We start from the raw sequence: 23,620 nt of genomic DNA, 5'->3' as shown, positions 1-23,620 counted from the left end.
GTGCCTCTCTAGGAAGGAATTTATACCTTTAGTATTCATGGAGGACAGGGGATGGCCACCTGGACTCTCAAGCTGTGCTGTTGAGGGTGCAGCCCTCTCCCCACTTCTTTTTTTTAACCAAATGTGGCCTGGCAGACTGGGAAAAATTTTCTGAAGAGTTCAGAAATCTAAGCTCTGATGATCTGTCTGCATGGAAACTAACTATTTTCATGATGTGTTTTTTTTTTTTTTTAGTAGTCTTTTTTGTGGCTGCACGCACGCACACACATACACACACGCACGCACAAATATGTGAATGCATTTGTACTTGTTACTCTGGAAAATTTCAGACCTGTAGAAGTAGAGAATAATGTAATGAACTTCCAGCGCCCTGTCTCCTAGCTTCGTTAATTATTACCTCAAGGCCACTGTTTTTATTTCACTGTTATTTTGAAGCAAATTCCATTATTGTATCATCTCAAATATTTCTGTGTGTCTCTAACATAGCTACAGTACCATTATTGCACCTAAAGCAATCCACCCAAACTCCTAAATTGTATCAGAGGTTCTTAAATTGGAATCACGAAATCTACAAAACTTTGAAATTCTATGCAGAGTGTTTTGTGTCTTATGTGTTTTTACAGGGACAGCTCAAAGCTTTTATTAGACTTTTTGAGGTGGCTTGTGACCCCAAAAAGACTTACAACCAGAAATTTGGGTCTATAAAGTCCACATTTATGGTGAATTCCACTTTTTTGAGGAAAATTGTATGATGGTTCTGTACCATGCCTCGGCAATAAAAAAAATTAGAGCAAAAGCAAATTCCCAGTTATAAGGAAGTTAGCATCTTTCTCCTCTTCCTTCCATTTACCAACTCCTCTGTGCATTGTTTATATATTATGCATTTTCAAGGATTTAAAAACTTTCATATTTTCTCTTTCACATTGGAGATTTTTAATTTATATTTTTTAAATTGTGAGGCTAAGAAGGTACTCTAAAATACCTAGAATGGCTTTTTTTATTATTATTATTATTAAAAGGCTTAAAACAGTTGTGAAGAAAATAGATTGAGAAAATACCTCATTTTGGGTAGTGAGGCTTTTGTTTTCTTTTAAATATACATATACTTTGGGCTTAGGGGAAGCACTTGCAGATTTTGTGCATCCTGCTCTTTAGTATTTAACAGTTGAATTTTTTTACCAATTCATCAGTACAAAAACTGTACTTCTAAAATAAATAAAGGCAAACTTTATACAGCTATTGTTTTCTATAAGCACTTACTTAAAAGAAGAATTACGTATTCTGTGGGGAAAATAAATTATATTATGAAAGAATCTCTTGCTATCTTAATTTTTGCATTTCCTTAGTTGAGAAAGTAATTTTGGGTAGGATGAAATTCTGAGTTGTCTAAATCTGATTTCAGAGTTTTCTAATAGTGAGTCATACGAGTTCAAATAATGAAGAATTCATTTAAAATTGATTAAGTCTCGTCTATCGTATTCTATTCTGTCTTGTCCGATAATAAAAGAGCCCATAGTGAGGGAACCTGTACTTCCTTTACACTTAGGGTAAAATCATCAATTTTAGGCATGAAATGCTGCAAATGTTTATGTTACATATATATGAAATATATGAATATTATTTTGCATTGCCAGTGGTTTAAACTTTTTTAAAAATTTATATTCTGTTTTGTCATGTGGAAGATTTGAAATGGTTTTATATATAGACCTACAATTTTAAAATTAGAAAGTTAGGATTTTGGAGTGTATTAATCAGACTAGAGAATTAGTACAGTGATGTATGGGAGTGGGGTTAATGATAGGACATTAGATCATCCAGAATAGGGCTTTGAATCTGGGAACATTTGCAAGTTGCCAGATGAATTTAGGCCTAATTAGAGTTGGGACGTCCCCCTGGTGGCTCAGATGAGAAAGGATCTGCCTGCAGTGCATAAGACCTGAGTTTGATCCCTGGGTTGGGAAGATCCCCTGGAGAAGGAAATGACAACCCACTCCAGTATTCTTGCCTGGAAGATTCCATGGACAGAGCAGCCTGGCAGGCTACAGTCCATGGAGTCTCAAGAGTCGGACCTGACTTAGTGACTAAATCACCACAACCAGAGCTGGGGCAGGAGGAAGGGATGATGCCTGGGAAGGGAGAGAACAAAATTTTGAATACACAGCTCCTTAATGTCTCACCAAATCTTTCCATAATTTCTGGACTATCTTGAGCAGTTTTCAAACTATTTTTTAGCTGCAGATTCATTCTTTAAAAGAAATCTTCTGTAGAAGCTCAGTATGCAAAACAGGTTAAAGTGTTTTTGCTTTAATTTAAAGAGGTGTGAGGACCTGGAGTTGGATGGATCAAGGTTTGAGGCAAATGATTACTTGCTCTTAAGTGTTATTTCCTGGGCTTCCCTTGTGGCTCAGCTGGTAAGAATCTGCTTGCCATGTGGGAGACCTGCTGTTCGATCCCTGGGTAGGAAAGATCCCCTGGAGAAGGGAAAGGCTATACATTCCAGTATTCTGGCCCGGAGAATTCCATGGACTGTATATAAGCCCATGGGGTTGCAAAGAGTTTGACTTGACTGAGCAACTTTATCTATTTTCTCCTAGTCAAAGGACAGAACATAGAGGTGAGTATTTTTACAGCTCATTTTTGGATAGTGTCACTGACTTTTCTTTTTAACTTTAGCCTGTGTAAACTAATCTCTGTGGTTTGTTCGTTGGCATAAGGTAACACTGCTTATAATTTACCTTTTCAGTCTGGCCCATCATGTGAATAGTAAATAAATAAATTCATTTACTTTTTTAAGCTTATCTGTAGTGAAGAAAGGCTTTTTAAAGCATGTGTTTTATGTTTTTAAGAACTTTGTAGAAGAAAAAGATTTAAGGTCGTTTAGCGTTTCCTTTAAATTAGTAGCCATCTCTAATTTTTCTATAATATAGTGGATGTAAATGTTTTATTCTTTAAATTTATGAAAATTCTGTTTAGATTCTTACTGATGCGGGTGTATCTGACCTAAACTCCGATATGCCCTTTGAGAATAATTTTGAGTAAACAGAAGAACCAATTCTGTGTGTCTGCTGGATATTACTTTGTGTGTTTGCATGGTTTTCTTTGGGGATTTTGAAAGCCATCTGTTGTTTAAGGGAGTGGGAATGATCAGATAAATCAAGTATTAAGTTTGAATGCAGAAGAAAATTTGCAGAGGTGAATAGAGAATGAAAAAAAAAAAAAATGGGAGAGCTGTGCTGTCATTACTGTTAGTAAGAACAAACATTCCTTAGTGAAAGCATATGTACAAATATGCTTTGAAAGCATTAAAAAACAATAGTTAAACATTATTGATATTAATAAATAACGTGAGTGAAAGAAAAATCTCACCTAAAAAATTGTCATATGTTTGTCCAGAGCAGTCTAGTAACTTCTTCATGTTACAAAGTTACTGGATGGTCTCCTTTGACCTCTTTGAATTTTTGGTGGTTTCTTCTGCTTTATTGAGATACTGCTGTATATTATAGGACTGTATATAGCATATTTTGAGTATAACATGAATAATTCTAATTTCTTTCTTTTCTTGATAAAAAGCTGTTCTGGAGGATACTTACATTAAAAAAAAATCATGGTTTGGTTGAAAACAAGTTTGGTTCTAACAGGTTTAAGTGTTTTCCCAGGTGTTTATTTGTTGTTGTTTTTGTCACTAAGTTATGTCCAACTCTTTGCAACCCCGTGGACTATAGCTGGCAGACTCCTCTGTCTGTGGGATTCCCCAGGCAAGAATATTGGAGTGGATTACCATTTCCTTCTCCAGGAGATCTGCCTGACCTAGGGATCAAACCCATGTCTCCTGCTTAACGGTGGATTCTTTACCACTGAGTCACCAGGGAACTGTTATTATAGCCTTGTGTCTTAGTCATATTGTCTCTTCCTCCTTTTTTTAAAATTGAAGTGTGATTGATATTCAGCAAAGTGATTCTATCATACATACACATATGTATATATCTGTATTATTTTTTAATCCTTTTCCATTATAGTTTAGTATGAGATATTGATTATAGTACTCAGTGCTATATAGTAAATTTTTGATGTCTGAGTTTCTTGATTAAAGGACTTAGCAGCATTATTTTTCATGAATTTTGTCTTACAAAAATTTTTTCACGTGTTCTGTAGGCATACCTTGAAGATACTGCAGGTTTGAGTTTAGATCACCACCATAAAGCAAATGTTGTAGTAATTTTTTTGGTTTTTCAATGCATATAAAAATGGCCTTTATACTATCCTATTAGTCTCTTTGGTATGCAATAACATTGTGTCTAAAAACACAATATATGTGCCTTAATTAAAAATGACTTTATTGCTAAAAACTTCCTGTGATCTGAGCCTTCGGTGAGTCATAGTAGTAACATCAAAGATCACAACAGATCACCATAAAAACAATAATGAAAAAGTTTGCAATATTGCAAGAATTAACCAAAATACGACACAGAAACACAAAATGAGCAAATGCTGTTGTTGGAAAAATGGTGCCCATGACTTGCTAGATGCAGGGTTGTCATAAACCTCAACTTGTAAAATATGCAGAATCTGCAAAGCCCAATAAAGTGAAGTGAAGTAAAATACAGATTTTTCTGTATTTGAAGTTGAACTTGCCTAGAGCAAAATTGAGGTTAAGTGCCATGTTAGTTTTTGTACTACTAACTAATCTTTGGTACATTTTCTCTGAATCAAATTTCTTGTATGATTTGTTAATTTAGAAGAAAGTTATACACATATGTCTGTGTTGATTTTCTGTCCTTAGCTTTATGTTTTTGTTTACCTTATTTTCATAGCTGGAATGAATGGCTAAAACTGCCTGTGAAATACCCTGACCTGCCCAGGAATGCCCAGGTGGCCCTGACAATATGGGATGTGTATGGACCAGGAAAAGCGGTGCCTGTGGGAGGGACAACAGTTTCACTGTTTGGAAAATACGGGTAAGCATTTTCTTCTCCTAATGGGAATGCTGTGATTTTTGGTAGGAAACAGTCATTGAAAGCTGGAACCTTATTTTTAGGGGCAGGGGGGAAGACAATTTGGCATATACTGTAACTGCTTTATTATAGGGTTTTTCTACTTTGTCATAATAATGAGAAAGAGAACATTTAACGGGATTAAAAAGCACTAATACACTATTTTGCCATGCTGCTGCTGCTGCTAAGTCGCTTCAGTCATGTCCAGCTGGGTGCAACCCCATAGACGGCAGTCCATCAAGCTCCCCCGTCCCTGGGATTCTCCAGGCAAGAACACTGGAGTGGGTTGCCATTTCCTTCTCCAATGCATGAAAGTGAAAAGTGAAAGTGACATCGCTCAGTCTGTGCGACTCTTAGCGACCCCATGGACTGCAGCCTACCAGGCTCCTCCATCCATGGGATTCTCCAGGCAAGGGTGCTGGAGTGGGGTGCCATTGCCTTCTCCGATTTTGCTATAATGGTAATGATTAAGATAGACAAGTTAAATTTGGTTTTAAAAATTTACAGGTAATATTGATAGAGGTTTATTATGGGGGGGAAAAAACCAGAACAAAACCAAAAACATGATAGTCCTGAAGGGTGTTATTTCTCTATACCTTTTCTCCTGAACAGAGAGATGACTCTTCATCTTAAGAAAATGGTTGACATTCTGTTCTTTCTACGAATTAGTACCTTGTTAACCTGCAAAGGTGATGATTATTTGTTTTTTTTTTTTTTTTAGTTTTGGTCTTAAGTTTTATTATGACTTTTAAATAGTTTTGAAGTGTTTCAACCCATTGCTCTTTTTATTCTTTATAGTTCTCAAAAAAATTCCCATTTTTGGTCATTAGGAGCCCCTTCAAATTGATCCTATATCTTCGCCAGCAGTTATTGGTAGCTTCTTTACTTTCTGGTAGTCAAACTATTACAGGCTCATTGGGCAATTTTTTGCCCCAGACCTGGAGTCTGAAAGAAGTTCTAGTCCCTTTTGGTATGAAATAATAGAGATCATAATCTAGATATTATCAAACTTCTTAATTTTTGCCTATTTTTACATCATAAAATACGAGCAAAGGTGATCATATTATGATATTTTCATTTACTCTTTGTGTTTATGTTTCTGTGAATTGCATTTTCATATCCTTTGCCCATTTTTTAAAATTGAGGTATAATTCACACTCCATAAAATTCTTTGCCTTTTTTTAAGTTGTCATTTTTCTTCTTAATGTGTATGAAGTCTTTGTAGATTAATGAAATTAGCCCTTTGTGCGTTACATGTTACAAATATTGTTTTTCCTGCTTGACATTTTGAATTGTCACATATTTGTTTATTGCTTATTCAGTTGCAATTCATGAATCTTAAATTATGATACTGAATTTAGCAGCTTTTTATAAGCTGATGGTAGTTAGGAAGGCAGACTGTAGAACTAGATTGTCTGAGTTCAAAACCTGGCTCTTTTGCTTCTTAGATTCTCTGGTAGCTCAGTGGGAAAGAATCCACCTACCAATGCAGGAGACTTGGGTTCGATCCCTGAGTCAGAACATCTTCTGGAGAAGGAAATGGCAACCCACTCCAGTATTCTTGCATGGGAAATCCCGTGGACAGAGGAGTCTCGTGGGCTGCAGTCCATGGGGTTGCAAAAGAGTTGGACATGACTTTGAAACTAAACAACAATACCACCTTAACACTATACATAATTTTGCTTATTATTTGTGTACCCTTGGGCAAGTTATTTAATCTCTCTATGTCTCAATTTCCTTTTCTGTAAAATGAAATCATAGTAATAGTATTTACCTCACAGAATAGTTTATGATGATAAATTCCTAAAGACAGTAATATGCTTAAGAAGTACTAAGTAAATATTAGCTGTCATTATTTCTGAACTATTCTTGTTAGTTTTGAATACTATTAATTATAAAATGTTTTAATGTTGGAGAGGGATAATCTTCAGTAGTAGTCATTTCAGAATTTCTCTGAATATTCTCTGTATTGATACATTTTAATATTTACTTAATTTTGAAAGGAAAACTCACTGTTATTTTGTTGGGAAACTGATTGAATTAATATGTGAATTACAGGGAAAAATTGATAATCTTATAATACTGAATTTCTCTATTCAGAAATAAGGTGTCTCAGAAAAATTTCATCTCAGGAATAAAATTTAGATGTAATTCCATTTAGAATAGCTTGATTCCTTAGTAATGTGTAGGTATCTTAGTTTAATGTACCTATTAAAGAATTATTTATCATTGAAATCCATGTAGAAACAGTACTTTAGACATAGCATGATATATTGTGGCCTCCAGTTTTAAACATAGTTTTTGATAAAATGACATGTTATAGTAGAATGGACATATTACAAAATCAGTATTGTTCCTTTCCCAAAGTGTTTGTTTCTTTTTGTCTCTATGAGGGTGAAATTTGTTTGCCATACAGAAAAAAAGATTTATCACTCTTACTGTAGTTTTACTGGTTAAATGTTCTTAAGAAACAGCCAGATAGACCTCTTGGTTTTTCCTCCTGGCTTCTTCATAAGTGGTTTACTTTCTGAAATATCAGTGGGAGTTTCCCTCATGGTAATGTCTCTTTTAACACACATGCATTTTCATTGACCTTAGGATACTGTTTCAGGAGACAGTCTGACTAGACTGTAGGTGTGAGACAATAGAAATTTCCATAGAAGTACAGTGGAATAACCTGCCTACGGCCAAATAAACTCAGACCGACGAAGTACATGAAATCAGTAATCATTGTGTGTATGTGTGTTTGTAATAACTCATACTAGATCACCTACTATTCCCTCTAGGCTGATGCTGCACCTCAGAAAAAGGAACTCTGAGAAGCTCTATGAAATTAAAATGACTCCTTTTTCTCTGTGTGTCTTGGGGCCTTTCCTTGAAGGGGAATTGGGTTGCAGTGGAGACAAGCCCAGGCATTCTCTTGCTGGATATTGGACTTCTGTGTATCTTTGGATTGTGGAAGAATAGGACATTCAGGATGTTTCAGGTGCTTTAGCAGAGTGCAGACATCTGCTTGTACTGCTGGATCACAGCCGCTTTCTGTGTGGGGTTGCTGACACTCATGGTGAGAAAGTAGCATGAGTCTTCTGGATGACCTCAGGAGGACGCCTGTGCAAAGTTTTTTTCCACGTACCCTTAAGAATCATGTCATGTGCCACCACAGTTCTCATGACTTAGGGAGATGGTGCTTTAGACCTTCACTTCCTCAAATGTTTCTTAAGCAGTGATATAGCACCTATCCCACTCTTGTTCCTGAAATAGGCCTAGTATGGACTTGCTATTTGCTATTATCTGTTTTGTATACCTGAGTCAGTATGAATCAGTACTTCTTGGAAAACAGTGTAAATTAATTGAAAGATGTGTTAGGATATGGCTAGAATAACTAATTGTCCTCATTTTGAAAATCTAGCTTATGAGATTTCTAAGTAGCTAAAGAATGGATTGATCATTAGGTTGAATTGGCAAAGGACCATAGATTTCTCTTGTAGATGATTTTTGCAAATGTGGGTTCTGAAGTCAAGGCAGTTCCTTCTGTAGTGGCTTGGCCCCGGGAGCTGGAACATCAGCAGCAGCTGTTGCTGGGTCCTTTGCTGATGTCTGAGGGTGATCCTGCTGTACTGTTTTCTTCTGCCTTGGGCGGGGGGGGGGCGGTGTGTGTGTGTGTGTGTGTTAGTCACTCGGTTGTGTTAGTCACTCAGTTGTGTCCAACTCTTTGCGACCCCATGGACTGTAGTCTGCCAGGCTCCTCTGTCCATGGAATTCTCCAGGCAAGAATACTGGAGTATATATATAGCAACCCAGGGAATACTGGGTTCCTATTCCCTTCTCCATGGATCTTGCCAATGCAGGGATCAAACCTGGGTCTCCTGCATTGCAGGCAGATTTTTTACTGTCTGAGCCACCAGGAAGCTCCTTACAAAATGCCTTAATTTGGCTTAAAATGCCTTGGTTTGGCTTAATTTCCCAAGTGGACTTAATCCACTGAGCATCTTCTGACTTGTCACCTGGAATTTTTGTGTCTGCTTAGTCACTTCAGTCGTGTCCAACTCTTTGTGACCCTGTGGACTGTGGCCCGCCAGGCTCCTGTGTCCATCTGCAAAGGTGCCATTAGTGTTAAAAGAAAGTAAGATGTTCACTTGATCATTTGAATCATTTGGCATCACCCCATCCTCCATGTCCTCTATCCTTAAATTTCTTTTCCAGGTCCATCCCAAGGCACCTAAATCATTTAGTAAACTAACATCCTGCCAAATGTTCTGATTTTTTACTTAGTTAAGTTTAGCCAAACTATTCAGTTGAGGGGTAAGGAAAAGGAGAGAAGAAAGGGAAGCCTTTTGCTGTTTCTGAAGGTACATTTAAGGATATTCACTGAAAGTGGAATTATGACCTCACTGTACCCAGTTTCTTGGAGACTAAGAACGTCTGCTGGATGTTGAATCTCTCTCAGTTGAAAGGGAAAGAAAATAAACTTTATAACTGCTGCTACGTCGCTTCAGTCGTGTCCGACTCTGTGCGACCCCATAGACGGCAGCCCATTAGGCTCCTCTGTCCCTGGGATTCTCCAGGCAAGAATACTTGAGTGGGTTGCCATTTCCTTCTCCAAAAACTTTATAAAGTACTTCTTTAATAGTATAACTTTTTTTTTTTTATCTTTAACATAATAGATAAATATTGAGAGTTTTGATTCTTAACAACCATTTCATACATTTTGTATTGGGCTTATATAGTAAGCTTTTGCAGATATGGCTGCTAGATATTTACCTGTTTATTACCAGGCTTAGAAACTTTTAAAACATTTGGTCCTTAATCTTATACTGCACATGAGCTTATAGCAATCCTTTACAGTTCCCAGTTTAAATGTTTATGGCATCATTACTTACATACATTACATAATATTCAGTGAAAATCCTCTTTATTATCTCAGGAAAATCTGCTAAGAAATTTTCTATTGGTAATATAAAGATAATAATTGTTTAAAAATTTATGTAACCCTTTTACAGTTAAATAGGGCCTCCCTGTTAGCTCAGTAGGTAAAGAATCCGCCTGCAGTTCAGGAGACCCTGGTTCGATTCCTGTGTTGGGAAGATCCGCTGGAGAAGGGACAGGCTACCCACTCCAGTATTCTGGCCTGGAGGATTCCATGGATTGTATAGTTCATGGGGTCGAAAAGAGACGGACATGACTGACTTTCACTTTACTGTTAAATAGGGTTTCCATGGTAGCTCAGACAGTAAAGAATCTGCCTGCAATTCAGGAGATCCCGGTTCAATCCCTGGGTTGGGAGGATCCCCTGGAGAAGAAAATGGCAACTCACTCCAGCACTGTTGCCTAGAAAGTTCCATGGACAGACCATGGGGTTGCAAAGAGTGGGATATGACTAAGCAACTAACACACATACACACACAGGCACATCACACGTACAGTTAAATACAGTGTTTTTAAAGATAGTAAGAATGTATCAATATATCCAATATGTACCTAGTTAAGAGAATTATTTAATGTAGAAGTTTTTGGATTTGCCTGCTCACCTACACACACTTTTAGTCTTAGTCTTTCCATTGCAATTGACAACTTGCCCTTTCAGCTTTGAGGGTATGTTTGAATAGACTTTATAATGTTTGAAAGACCTTATTAACACTTAAGAGAGAACACACTAACAGAAGACTATCTGTGCAGTGCATTTTAAAAAGTTACCCAGAGCTCCTTTATGAGTCTGTTCAACCTCTACTCTGGGTCTTCTTGGTAGCTTGTTTTCTTATATAAAAAAAAAAAATTAATCATTTTTATTGCTAGTTGCTTTACACTGCTGTATCAGTTTCTGCTGTATAGCAGAGTAAATCAGCCATACATATACACATATCCTCTCTTGTTTGTATTTCTTTCCCATATAGGTCCCCACAGAGCACCAAGTTAGGCTCCCTGTTCCATGCAGTAGGCTCTCATTAGTTACCTAATTTATACATCGTAGTGAATATATGTCAGTGCCACTCTCCCAATTCATCCTACCCCACCCCTGTTCCCTGTTGGTATCCATACATTTGTTCTCTATGTATATGTCTCTGTTTCTGCTTTGCAAATAAGACCTTTACCATTCTTCTTGATTCTTCATTGAGATATGATATTTGTTTTTCTCTTTGATTTACTTTAGTCTGTATGACAGTCTCTGGGTCCATCCACATCTCTGCAGATGACACAATTCTGTTCCTTTTTATGACTAATAGTCCATTGTATGTACCACATCTTCTTTGTCCATTCTTCTGTTGATGGACATTTGGGTTGTTTCCATGTCCTGGCTGTTGTAAATAGTGCTGCAGTAAACACTGGGGTACGTATATCTTTTTGAATCATGATTTTCTCTGGGTATGCCCAGTACTGGGACTGCTGGCTCATATGGTAGTTCTGTTTTTAGTTTTTTAAGGAACCTCCATCTTATTCTCCATAATGACTGTATCAGTTCACATTCCCACCAACAGTGCAAGAGGGTTCTCTTTTCTTCACGCCCTGCCCAGGGTACATTTTTTGATGATGGCCATTCTGACTAATGTGACATGATACCTCATGGTAGTTTTAATTTGCATTTCTCTAGTAATTAGTGATGTTGAGCATCTTTTCTTGTGTTTGTTGACTACCTGTATGTCTTCTTTGGAGAAATGTCTATTTAGGTCTTCCTTCCCTGTTTTTTTTTTTTTTTTTTTTTTGGTATTGAGCGGCATGAGCGGTTTGTATATTCTGGAGATTAATCTTTTGTCAGTTGCTTCATTTACACATATTTTGTCCCATTCTGAGGGTTGTTTTTTCATCTTGTTTTTTATTTCCTTTGCTGTGTAAAAGCTTTTAAATTTAATTAGGTCCCATTTGTTTATTTTTGTTTTTATTTTCAGTACTCTAGGAGATGAGTCCAAAAAGATCTTGCTATGATTTCTGTCAAAGGGTATTCTACCTATGTTTTCCTCTAAGAGTTTTATAGTATCTGGCCTTATATTTAGGTCTTTAATCTACTTGAGTTTATTTTTGTGTACAGTGTTAGGTAGTGTTCTAACTTCATTCTTTTACATGCTGCTGTCCAATTTTCTCAGCACCACTTATTGAAGACATTGTCTTTTGTCCATTGTATAGTATTGCCTCCCTTGTCTTAGGTTAGGTGACCATAAATACGCTGGTTTATCTCTAGGTTTTCTATCCTATTCCATTGATCTCTTGTTTTGTGCCAGTACCATACATCTTTTTTTTTTTTTTTTGGTAATGTCTCTGCTTTTTAATTTACTGTCTAGATTTTATTTTTTGTATTTTTATATATTTATTTATTTTTACTGTTCCTCCAGCTTCAGTTTTCTTTCTCAAGATTGTTTCGCTCTTCAGGGTCTTTGTGTTTCCAAATAAGCTGTAAAATTTTTTGTTCTCATCTGTGAAAAATGTCATTGGTAATTTGATAGCAATTGCATTGAATCTGTAAGTTGCTTTGGGTAGTATAGTCATTTTCACAATATTGAGTCTTGTAATCCAGGAACATAGTATATCTCTGTTTCTGTCATCTTTGATTTCTTTTATCAGTATCTTAACAGTTTTCTGTGTATAGTCTTTGGCCACCAGGGTAGATTTATTCCTAGGTATTTTATTTTTTTTGTTGCAGTGGTAAATGGAATTGTTTCCTTAATTTATCTTATTTTCTAATCTTTCATTGTTAATGTACAAAAATGCAAGAGATTTCTGTGTATTAATTTTGTATCCTACAACTTTACTAAATTTATTGATGAGCTCTAGTCATTTTTTGATGGCATCTTTAGGATTTTCTATGTACAGTATTATGTCTTCTGCAAACAGTGACAGTTTTACTTCTTTTCCAGTTTGGATTCCTTTTATTTCTTTTTCTTCTCTGATGATTGTGGCTAGGACTACAAATCTGTGTTGAATAAAAGTGGTGAGAGTGGACACCCTTGTCTTGTTCTTAGAGGAAATACTTTCAGTTTTTTACCAGTGAGAATTATATTTGATGTAGCTTTGTCATATATGGCATTTATTATATAGAGGTAGGTTCCTTCTTTGCCCACTTTCTGGAGAGTTTTTACCATAAATGGGTTGAATTTTGTCAGAAGCTTTTTCTGCATCTATTGAAATGATTACATGGTTTTTATTCTTCACTTTGTTAATGTGGTGGATCACTTTGGTTAATTTGCATATATTGAAGAATCCTTGCATCCCTGCAATCAGTTCAGTTCAGTTCAGTCGCTCAGTCGTGTCCAACTCTTTGAGACCCCATGAACTGCAGCACTCCAGGCCTCCCTGTCCATCACCAACTCCTGGAGTTCACCCCAACTCATGTCCATTGAGTCGGTGATGCCATCCAACCATCTCATCCTCTGTCGTCCCTTTCTCCTTCTGCCCTCAATCTTTTCCAGCATCAGGGTCTTTTCAAATAAGTCATCTCTTCCCATTAGGTGGCCAAAGTATTGGAGTCTCAGCTTCAACATCCATCCTTCCAAGGAGATCACCCAGGACTGATCTCCTTTAGGATGAACTGGTTGGACCTCCCTGCAGTCCAAGGGACTCTCAAGAGTTTTCTCCAACACCACAGTTCAAAAGCATCAATTCTTTGGCGCTCACCTTTCTTCACAGTTCAACTCTCACATCCATACATGACCACTGGAAAAACCATAGCCTTGACTAGACGGACCTTTGTTGGCTAGGTTGCAGTAAATCGTACTTGATCCTGGCATCTGATCCTTTTAATGTCCTGTTGGACTCTATTTGCTAGTATTTTGTTGAGGATTTGTGTATGTATGTTCATCAGAGATACTGACCTGTAATTTTCTTTTTTTGTGATACCTTTGTTTGGTTTTGGTATTCAGGTGATGGTGGCCTCATTGAATGAGCTTGGGAGTTTTCTTCTCTCTGCAGTGTTTTGGAAGAGTTTGAGAAGGATACGTGTTAGCTCTTCTCTTAGTGTTTGATAGAATTCCCCTGTGAAGCCATCTGGCCCTGGCCTTTGGAATATTTTTAATCACAGCTTCAATCAGTACTTGTGATTGGTCTGCTCATATTTTCTGTATCTTCCTGATTCAGCCTTGGAAGGTTTTATCTTTCTGACAGTTTGTCCATATTTGGAGCATATGGTTGTTTGTAGTAGTCTCTTAACGATTCTTGGTATTTCTGCGGTGTCAGTTGTAGCTTCTCTTTTTTTCATTTCCAATTTTATAAATATGAGTCCTCTCACTTTTTTCTTGATGAGTCTGGCTAAAGGTTTATTGATTTTGTTCATCTTCTTAAAGAAAAACCTTTTTGTTTCATTGATCTTTTCTGTTATTTTGTCTTTATTTCTGCTCTGATCATTATGATTTCTTTCCTTATACTTACTTTGGGTTTTGTTTGTTCTTTCTCTAGTTGCTTTAGGTGTAAATTAAGGTGGTTTACTTGATATTTTACTTATTTCTTGAGATGAGACTGTATTGCTATAAACTTTCGTCTTAGAACTGCTTTTGCTGCACCCCAGACTCTGACCTGGCCCAACTTCTGCATGTACTACTTTCTCTCAAAGTCCACTGCTGCTAAAGCTAGACTCTTGTCAGTTGTGGGACACTCGTCTATTCAGATATCCCACAGATGCAGGGTTTACCAAACCGATCGCAGGGATTTAGTCTGAGGCTTGTCCAGCTACCTGGAGATTTCATTCCTCTAACTTAGTTGCACAGCCCCTGAGGCTCAGCTTTGGTGTTGGCCCCAGCTCTGCATGTAAACCCCCTTCTGGCATCTGTTCTACACCCATGCAAAAGGGAGCGAAAGCAGTGGCTGACTGAGGCAGACTTACTCAGGCCCACAGGGCTGTGCAGCCACACTGGGGTGTGTGTGAATTGCCTGTGGTGGTGGAGATTGGCAGACAGTTGGGTAACAGAATGGGGCATGCTTACTCTGGTGGGAGTCCCTCCAGGTGTCTGGAGGCAGGGGCTGGCATGTGGGGACAGTGACACCCCCCACCCCCCCACTCCACATGCCAGTCAACAGTGGTGCCTCATTTCCTAGGCAAACCATACTTCCTTTAGGGACGTTCCACTCGGGGCCTCACACTCCTGTTCTCTTTCTTGTATTCTCAGGGTCAACAGCAGTCCTCTCTCCACATCCGTTCTCTTGTTCAGTCGTGTCTGACTCTTTGCAACCCCGTGGACTGCAACATAGGAGGCTTCCCTGTCTTTCACAGTCTCCCAGAGTTTGCTCAAACTTTTGTCCATTGAATCGATGATGGCATCCAACCTTCTTGTCTTCTGTTGTCCCCTTCTCCCCCTGCCTTCTATCTTGCCCTGCATCAGGGTCTTTTCCAGTGAGTCAGCTCTTCACATCAGGTGTCCAGACTACTGGAGCTTCAGCTTCAGCATCAGTCCTTCCAATGAATATTCAGGGTTGATTTCCTTTAGGATTGACTGGTTTGATCTCCTTGCTGTCCAAGGGACTCTCAAGAGTGTTCTCCAACACTACAGTTCGAAAATATCAATTCTTCAGTGCTGCAGTCCATGGAGTCACAAAGAGTTGAACACGACTGAGTGATTGAATAACAACAACAGCCTTCTTTGTGGTCCAACTCTTCCATCCATAAATGACTACTGGAAAAACCATAGCTTTGACTATATGGACCTTTGTCAGCAAAGTAATATCTCTGCTTTTTAATATGCTGTCTAGGTTTGTCATAGGTTTTCTTCCAAGGAGCAAGCATATTTTAATTTCATGGTTGCAGTCATCGTCTGCAATAATTTTTAAGCCCAAGAAAATAAAGTCTGTCACTTTTTCCATTGTTTCCCCATCTGTTTGCCATGAAGTGATGGGACCAGATGCCATGATCTTAGTTTTCTGAATGTTGAGTTTTGAGCCACTTTTTCACTCTTTTTCACTTTCTTCAAGAGGCTCTTTAGTTCTTCTTCACTTTCTGCCTTAAGGGTGGTGTCATCTGCATATCTGAGGTTATCGATATTTCTCCGGGCAGTCTTAATTCCAGCATGTGCTTCATCCAGCCTGGCATTTATCTTGATGTACTCTGCATATAAGTTAAATAAGCAGGTTGACATATATTGTATTGTACTTGACCTATATTGTCAAGTACAGCCTTGACGTACTCCTTTCCCAATTTTGAAGCAGTCTGTTTTTCCACGTTGTGTTCTAACTGTTGGTTCTTGACCTGCATACAGATTTCTCAGGAGACAGGTCATGTGGTCTGCTATTCCCATCTCTTTAAGACTTTTCTACAATTTGTTGTAATTTACATAGTCAAAGGCTTTAAGTAATCAATGATGCAGTAGTAGATGTTTTTCTGGAATTCTCTTGCTTTTGCCATGATTCATCAGAGGTTGGCAATTTGATCTCTGATTTCTCTGCCTTTTCTAAATCCAGCTTGAACATCTGGAAGTTCTCTGTTCATGTACTGTTGAAGCCTAGAATTTTGAGCATAATTTGCTAGCATGTGAAATGAATGCAGTTGTCCGGTAGGTTGAACATTCTTTGACATCGCCTTTCTTTGGGATTGAAATGAGAACTGACCTTTTCCAGTCCTATGGCCACTGCTGAGTTTACCAAATTTGGTGCTATATTGAGGGCAGCACTTTAACAGCATCATCTTTTAGGATTTGAAGTAGCTCAGCTGGAATTCCTTCACCTTTGTGCTCTTAGCCCCACATTTTTGTATTCAGTTCTCTCAGCCCCCACCAGCACTGGCAAAATCCTCTCTTGGTCAGTGGCACCCAGGGCTGATTTTGAAGGAGGCTTTGGGATGGACGATGCTCAGGATGCTGGAGCCTATCCTGGCAGAGGAGACCTTGGCTTGAGGTGTGTGTGGAGGGTGAGCCTCCTCAGATGAGTGCACCTCCCAGTGCTTGTACAGGCTGAAGCGGGTGGGTGGGGATGGGGATTAAAATGACAGCCCTGCCTGTTGCTCACCACTCAGCAGTGGTGCCTTGCTTCTGTGGTGTCCTGGCCTTCTTCTGCAGACTTTCTCAATCGTTGAACTCCTTACTGCTGTCCATTCAGGCTCTCTTCACAGCCACCAGCTGTCCCCTTCCTGGGTCCATGTCCAAACCCCACTTTCCAGCACCCAGCCCTCCTCTTGACAGAAGACACGTGACTCAGGCTGGGCTGGCAAGGCTGCAGTACAGACCGTGTGCACAGTTCTTACTTTGTCCTGCCTTTCACAGATGGTCCACCGTGTTCTTTGATCCTCCGAAGGTCCCTTTCTGTCCCCGCAGATTTCCCCACCATGAGGGGATTTTCTGATTGCAAGAACCTCTTCTCGCCTTCAGCTTCCCCCCAGGGTTGCTGGTCCCTTTTATGATTCTTTTTTTTTTTCCTTTCATTTTTCCTACCCCACTCCGAGGGGATTTTTCTTGTCCTTTTAGGTGTTCAGAGTCTTCTTCTAATGTTCAGTAGGTACTCTGTGTGAGAATTGTTCCATTTATAGATATAGTCTTGATGTCCTGGTGAGGAGACATGAATTCCACGTCCTTCTCTTCTGCCATCCCGACTCCTCTTTGATAGCTTTTGAAGGAAGCAAAAGCGTGACAAAGTGATACAGTCTTTCACTTTAAAGTAGGATCATCCAACTCAGTCTGAATTCTGACGATATGTTAAATTTCTGATTTGTAGACATGGGCATTTTTTCTTGTTTGAATACAGTATTGTATTCCCTTTTAGACATCTCTCTTATGCAAAAGAAGACAGGAGAAAAATAAGCCTCTACCCAGTGAAAAGGAAAATAGTAGCTTATATTTATTGGGTTCATATTATATGATAGGCACTATTCTAAGTACTTGTTACTTGTACTGGTTTATTTAATATTTCTAACTGTGTGAGACACAGTTACTCTTTATAGTCTCATTTTATAGATGAGGAAGCTAACACAGAGATGTTAAATAGTTTACCAAAAGTCTTGTAAGTAACATTTGGCACAGCAGGGATCCAAATCCCAGCTGTTCAACACCACTGTCTATTAATACTCTGCTGAATTGTCACTTAAAGTGGCAAGTTATGTAATTATTTTAATTTTAGTTTCCATCGATGTAAATGTGACATTCTCTCTCTGGGTAGAAATTTTGTTTCTGTTTCTAAGATCTCCACTGAAGTGATGAAGTGTGTGTAGCCTATTCCTGATGCTTCTCTTTTTGCACTCTACCTTTGGAATATCTATAATAGTTCTAACTGCTTGAAGGAAAAAAGAAGTATGTGAAAAACAGTGCTACGTGGATTCAGTTGCTTGGTTAATTCCACTGGAGGCTTGCTGGAATTGTTTCTATTTAGAAATCTAAAATTTCCCATAATGAACTAAATTAATTCTGTCCTGAACATTCTTTTTGCCTAGCATGTTTCGCCAAGGGATGCATGACTTGAAAGTCTGGCCTAACGTGGAAGCAGATGGATCAGAACCCACCAAAACTCCTGGCAGAACAAGCAGTACTCTCTCAGAGGATCAGATGAGTCGCCTTGCCAAGGTAAAAAAGAAATTACTGAAACAGGTGGAAAGCTTTAAATGATAATCTGTTGTATAAATTGACATTATGAATTCTGTGAGGTTACTTTTTAATTTAAATTCAATCTTTTAATAATAGTTTTATTGAAATATAATTCATGTACCATAAAGTTCACACTTGGAAAGTGTACTGTTCAGTGATTTTTTTTTAGTGAATTCACAGAGTTGTGCATTCATTACCATTCTACCTTTAGACCATTTTTTATCAAAAATGTAACCATGTACCCATTAGCAGTCATTCCTTGTTCCCTCCTCTCTCCAGCCCCTAGCAACTACTAATCTACTTTCTAGCTCTGTGGATTTTCCAGTATTGGATATTTCATGTAAAGAGAATCATGTAATATATTGCTTTTTGTGTCTGAAACTCCAATGGATTTGAAAACATAGAGCTTTTAGTGATATTTTCAGGATGATCACCTCCCTTTTTTGGTCACATAATCTGAAAGATGCATGTGTTATTACATGCTGGAGATTCTTATACTGTTTGAAAATGAAAATTTCTTTTACTAGGTAGTTTAAATTGCCCTCACTCCACCATACTCCTCTTTTTGTAAACTGAGTTATTACCTTTTTCTTTCAGAATTGTGTTAATGAAGTGTTTTCCTTTAGCTTTTGTATTTTTAAGTTAAATTCTTTTTTTAAATCACAATAGTTTAACTTATTTTGTGAATATCTGTTCAGAAAGTACTATGTTACTTACTAGCTTCCCACCAGCCGTCTGTTTTACACATGGTGGTGTGTCACGTCCGCGCTGCTTTCTCAGTTCGTCCCACTCTCCTTCCCCGGCTGTGTCTGCATGTTCGTACTCTACATCTGTGTCTCTATTGCTGCAAACAGTACAGGGAACTATATTCAATATCCTGTAATAACCTGTAGTGGAAAATAATTGGAAAAAGTGATCAGTATCTTGTTATAACCTGTGTTGGACAATAATTGGAAAAAGTGTACACAAACATGTTTCATTCGAATCACTTTGCTGTACGTGTGAAACATAATATTGTAAGGCAAAAAAAAAAGTACTATGTTAGATATTGTTTAAATATCCTTTTACAGTTCTTTAGTTAAGAGATGAGACTTTAATTTTTACATGTGGTTTTCCTTTCTGATCTTATTAGTTATGGATGACTCTATAATGTCTGGTGAAAGTTTTGGTGCCAAACATTTTACAACTTGTTGCCTCAATCTACATGTGGAAGAAATCCTAATTATAAAGAATAAGCACTTGGAGTGTCTAAGCTTTATGCTTCAGTGTAATTTTTTTCAAGTTTATTCTGTCTTTTTATATGTCTCTTTTATGGAAAAATTGTATCAGAGCTTCTTAATAAGCATTTTGACCAAATTGCTGTTGTCCTCCATAAGTACTATTCCCCTCCATAATAAATAAAACTTAGCTTTCAGTTCAGCTACTCATTGTGAGATTTTGTTGACATTCTTACATGTAATATAGGAAACCGCTTACACTTTTCATATGTATACTTTCTCTTTAAGAATTTATCTTAGTGATGCTATTTTATTGAAGCTACTCTCTGAATTTTATAAACTGTGAATAATAGAAATTGTATCAGAATCACCTCATTAATAAGCTATAAGCTTGTATTTCAAATGCAGGAAAACCTTAAATTGTCTTTAAGAACAGCATTCATCATGAGAATGAATATTATGATTCATGTAATAACAAAATGCTGAATTTGAGGAGAAATGGCTGAGTCAAGAAATATAAAGATATGTAGTTGCACAGTGCATCCACTTTGTTTCTTTCATATTAAAAAAATTATAGGCTTCTATTCATATGTTCCTAATTTTTTTTCCCAATTATTTTTTATTTATTTTTTTAAATTATGACTTTAATTGAATGATTATAGTAGAAATTTTGCTTTTCACGATTTAGTCATTGCAATGAAAATTTTACTTTTAGTAAATTTAAGGTAACCAACCTTACAAATAAATATCAACAAGTATCATAAATACCAATAAATATAAAAGAACATGTAAAATTTCAAAATTTCTGTCATAACTTGTATTATAGTTGACATCTTTGATTCATAGAAGAGGAGGATCATATAAACTCTTAAAATATCCTTACAGCAAAGATGAACGTAAAACCACTTTATGCTTTTATTATATATATTATTATTGTTGTTGCTGTTGTGTTGCTGTTGTTCAGTCGCTAAGTTGTGTCTGACTCTTTGCCACCACATCAGATCAGATCAGATCAGTCGCTCAGTCGTGTCCGACTCTTTGCGACCCCATGAATCGCAGCACGCCAGGCCTCCCTGTCCATCACCAACTCCCGGAGTTCACTGAGACTCATGTCCATCGAGTCAGTGATGCCATCCAGCCATCTCATCCTCTGTCGTCCCCTTCTCACCACATAGCAGCATTCCAGGCTCTTCTGTTCTCCAGTATCTCCTGGTTCAGTCGGTCGCTCAGTCGTGTCCAGCTCCTTGCGATCCCATGGACTGAAGCATGCCAGGCTTTCCTGTCCATCACCAACTCCTGGAGCTTGCTCAAACTCATGTCCATCAAGTTGGTGATGCCATCCAACCATCTCATTCTCTGTCATCCCCTTCTCCTCCTGCCTTCAATCTTTCCTAGCATCAGGGTCTTTTCCATTGAGTCAGTTCTTTGCATCAGGTGGCCAAAGTATTGGAGTTTCAGCTTCAGCATCAGTCCTTCCAATGAATAATCAGGACTGATTTCCTTTAGGATGGACTGGTTAGATCTCCTTTCAGTCCATCAAGAGTCTTCTTCAACACCACAATTCAAAAGCATCAATTCTTTGGCCCTCAGCTTTCTTTATAGTCCAACTCATATCCATACATGACTACTGGAAAGACCATAGCTTTGACTAGACGGACTTTTGTTGGCAAAGTAATGTCTCTGTTTTTAATATGCTGTCCAGGTTGGTCATAACTTTTCTTCCAAGGAGCAAGCATCTTTTAATTTCTTGGCTGCACTCACCATCTGCAGTGATTTTGGAGCCCAAGAAAATAAAGTCTCTCACTGTTTCTATTATTTCCCCATCTATTTGCCATGAAGTGATGGGACTGAATGCCATGATCTTAGTTTTCTGAATATTGAGTTTTAAGCCAACTTTTTCATTCTCCTCTTTGACTTTCATTAAGAAACTCTTTAGTTCTTCTTTACTTTCTGCCATAAGGGTGGTGGTATCTGCATATCTGAGGTTATTGATATTTCTCCCGGCAATCTTGATTCCAGCTTGTGCTTCATCCAGCCTGGCATTTTGTATGATGTACTTTGCACATAAGTTAAATAAGCAGGTTGACAGTATGCAGCCTTGACGTACTCCTTTCCTGATTTGGAGTTTGCTCAAATTCATGTCCATTGAGTCGATGATGCTATCTAACCATCTCACCTTTTCCTGCCCCCTTCTCCTTTTGCCTTCAATCTTTCCCAGCATCAGGGTCTTTTCCAGTGAGTCAACTCTTCACCTCAGTTGGCCAGAGTATTGGAGCTTCAGCTTCAGCATCAGTCTTATCAAAGAGTATTTAGGGTTAATTTCCTTCAGAATGACAGGTTTGATCTCTTTGCAGTCCAGGAAACTTTCAGTTGTCTTTTCCAGCACCACAGTTGGAAAGTATTAATTCTTTGGTGCTCAGCCTTCTTTATGGTCCAACTCTCACATCTGCACATGACACTGGAAAAAACATTGCTTTGACTATATGCATACCTTTGTCTTTGACAAAGTGATATTTCTGCTTTTTAATACACTATTTAGGTTTGTTATAGTTTTCCTTCCTTTTAATTTCATGGCTGCAGTCTCTGCAGTGATTTTGGAGCCCAGGAAAATAAAATCTGTCACTGCTTCCACTTTTTCGTTTTTTATTTGCTATAAAGTGATGGAACTGGAAATCATGATCCTAGTTTTTTGAATGTTGAGTTTTAAGCCAGGTTTTTCATTCTTCTCTTTAACCCTTATCAAGAGGCTCTTTAGTTCCTCTTCCCTTTCTGCCCTTAGTGTTATCATCTGAATTTCTGAAGTTGTTGATATTTCTCCCAGCACTCTTGATTCCAGCTTGTGATTCATCCAGCCCCACATTTCACATGATGTACTCTGCATATAAGTTATATAAGCAAGGTGACAATATACAGCCTTGTTGTACTTCTTTCCCAGTATTGAAGCAGTCTGTTGTTCCATGTTCAGTTCTAACTGTTGCTTCTTGACCCACATACAGGTTTATCAGGAGATAGGTAAGATGGTCTGATACTCCCATCTCTTTAAGAATTTTCCATAGTTCGTTGTGATCCACACAGTGAAAGGCTTTAGCGTAGTCAGTGAAGCAGAAATATATGTTTTTCTGGAATTCCCTTGCTTTCTCATGATCCAACAAATGTTGACATTTTGCTCTCTAGATCCTCTGCCTTTCCTAAATCCAGCTTGTTCATCTGGAAGTTCTTGGTTCATGAACTGCTGAAGCCAGGCCTGAAGCATTTTGAGCATAACCTTGTTAGCATGTGAAATGAGTGCAGTTGTATGCTAGTTTGAACATTCTTTGGCTTTGCCCTTCCCTGGGATTGGAATGAAAAATGACCTTTTCCAGTCCTGTGGCCACAGCTGAGTTTTGTATGACATATTGTATGACAAATTTGCTGACATATTATATGGAGCACTTTCACAGCTACATCTTTTAGGATTTTAAATAGCTCAGCTAGGTACCCATCACTTCCACTAGGTTTGTAATAATACTTTCTAAAGCCTATTTGACTTCACACTCCAGGATGTCTGGGTCTAGGTGAATGACCACACCATCGTGGTTATCTGGGTCATTAAGACCCTTTCTGTATAGTTTTTCTGTGTATTCTTGCAACCTTTTCTTAATCCCTTCTGCTTCTGTTAGGTCATTACTGTATCTGTCCTTTATCATTCCCATCCTTGCATGAAATGTTCCCCTTGATATCTCTCAATTTTCTTGAAGAGGTGGCTAGTCTTTGCCATTCTACTGTTTTTCTCTGTTTCTTCACATTGTTCCTGTAAAAAGGCCTTTTTATTCTCCTTGCTATTCTCTGGAACTCTGCATTCATTTGAATGTATCTTTCCCTTTCTCCCTTTCCTTTTGCTTCTCTTCTTTGCTCAGCTATTTGTAAAGCCTTCTCACACAACCACTTTACCTTC

At 38.0% G+C, this 23,620-nt stretch overlaps 1 protein-coding gene across 2 annotated transcripts in view; it reads left to right on the top strand.

Annotated features, from left to right (window-relative positions):
• Window positions 1-23,620, top strand: part of PIK3C3 (phosphatidylinositol 3-kinase catalytic subunit type 3) — a 166,915-nt gene that overhangs the window by 3,879 nt on the left and 139,416 nt on the right. For both annotated transcript variants that reach the window (XM_005896350.3, XM_070361954.1), the window contains exons 3-4: window positions 4,812-4,955; window positions 18,319-18,448. In XM_005896350.3, coding sequence (XP_005896412.2) covers window positions 4,812-4,955; window positions 18,319-18,448 — 274 coding nt within the window. The remainder of the gene's footprint in view (window positions 1-4,811; window positions 4,956-18,318; window positions 18,449-23,620) is intronic.

Source organism: Bos mutus, chromosome 24, assembly GCF_027580195.1.
Source record: "Bos mutus isolate GX-2022 chromosome 24, NWIPB_WYAK_1.1, whole genome shotgun sequence".
Classification (NCBI taxonomy): Eukaryota; Metazoa; Chordata; class Mammalia; order Artiodactyla; family Bovidae; genus Bos; species Bos mutus.
The sequence above is the reverse complement of the archived record's forward strand: the minus strand, read 5'-3'. Positions and strand labels throughout refer to the sequence as shown.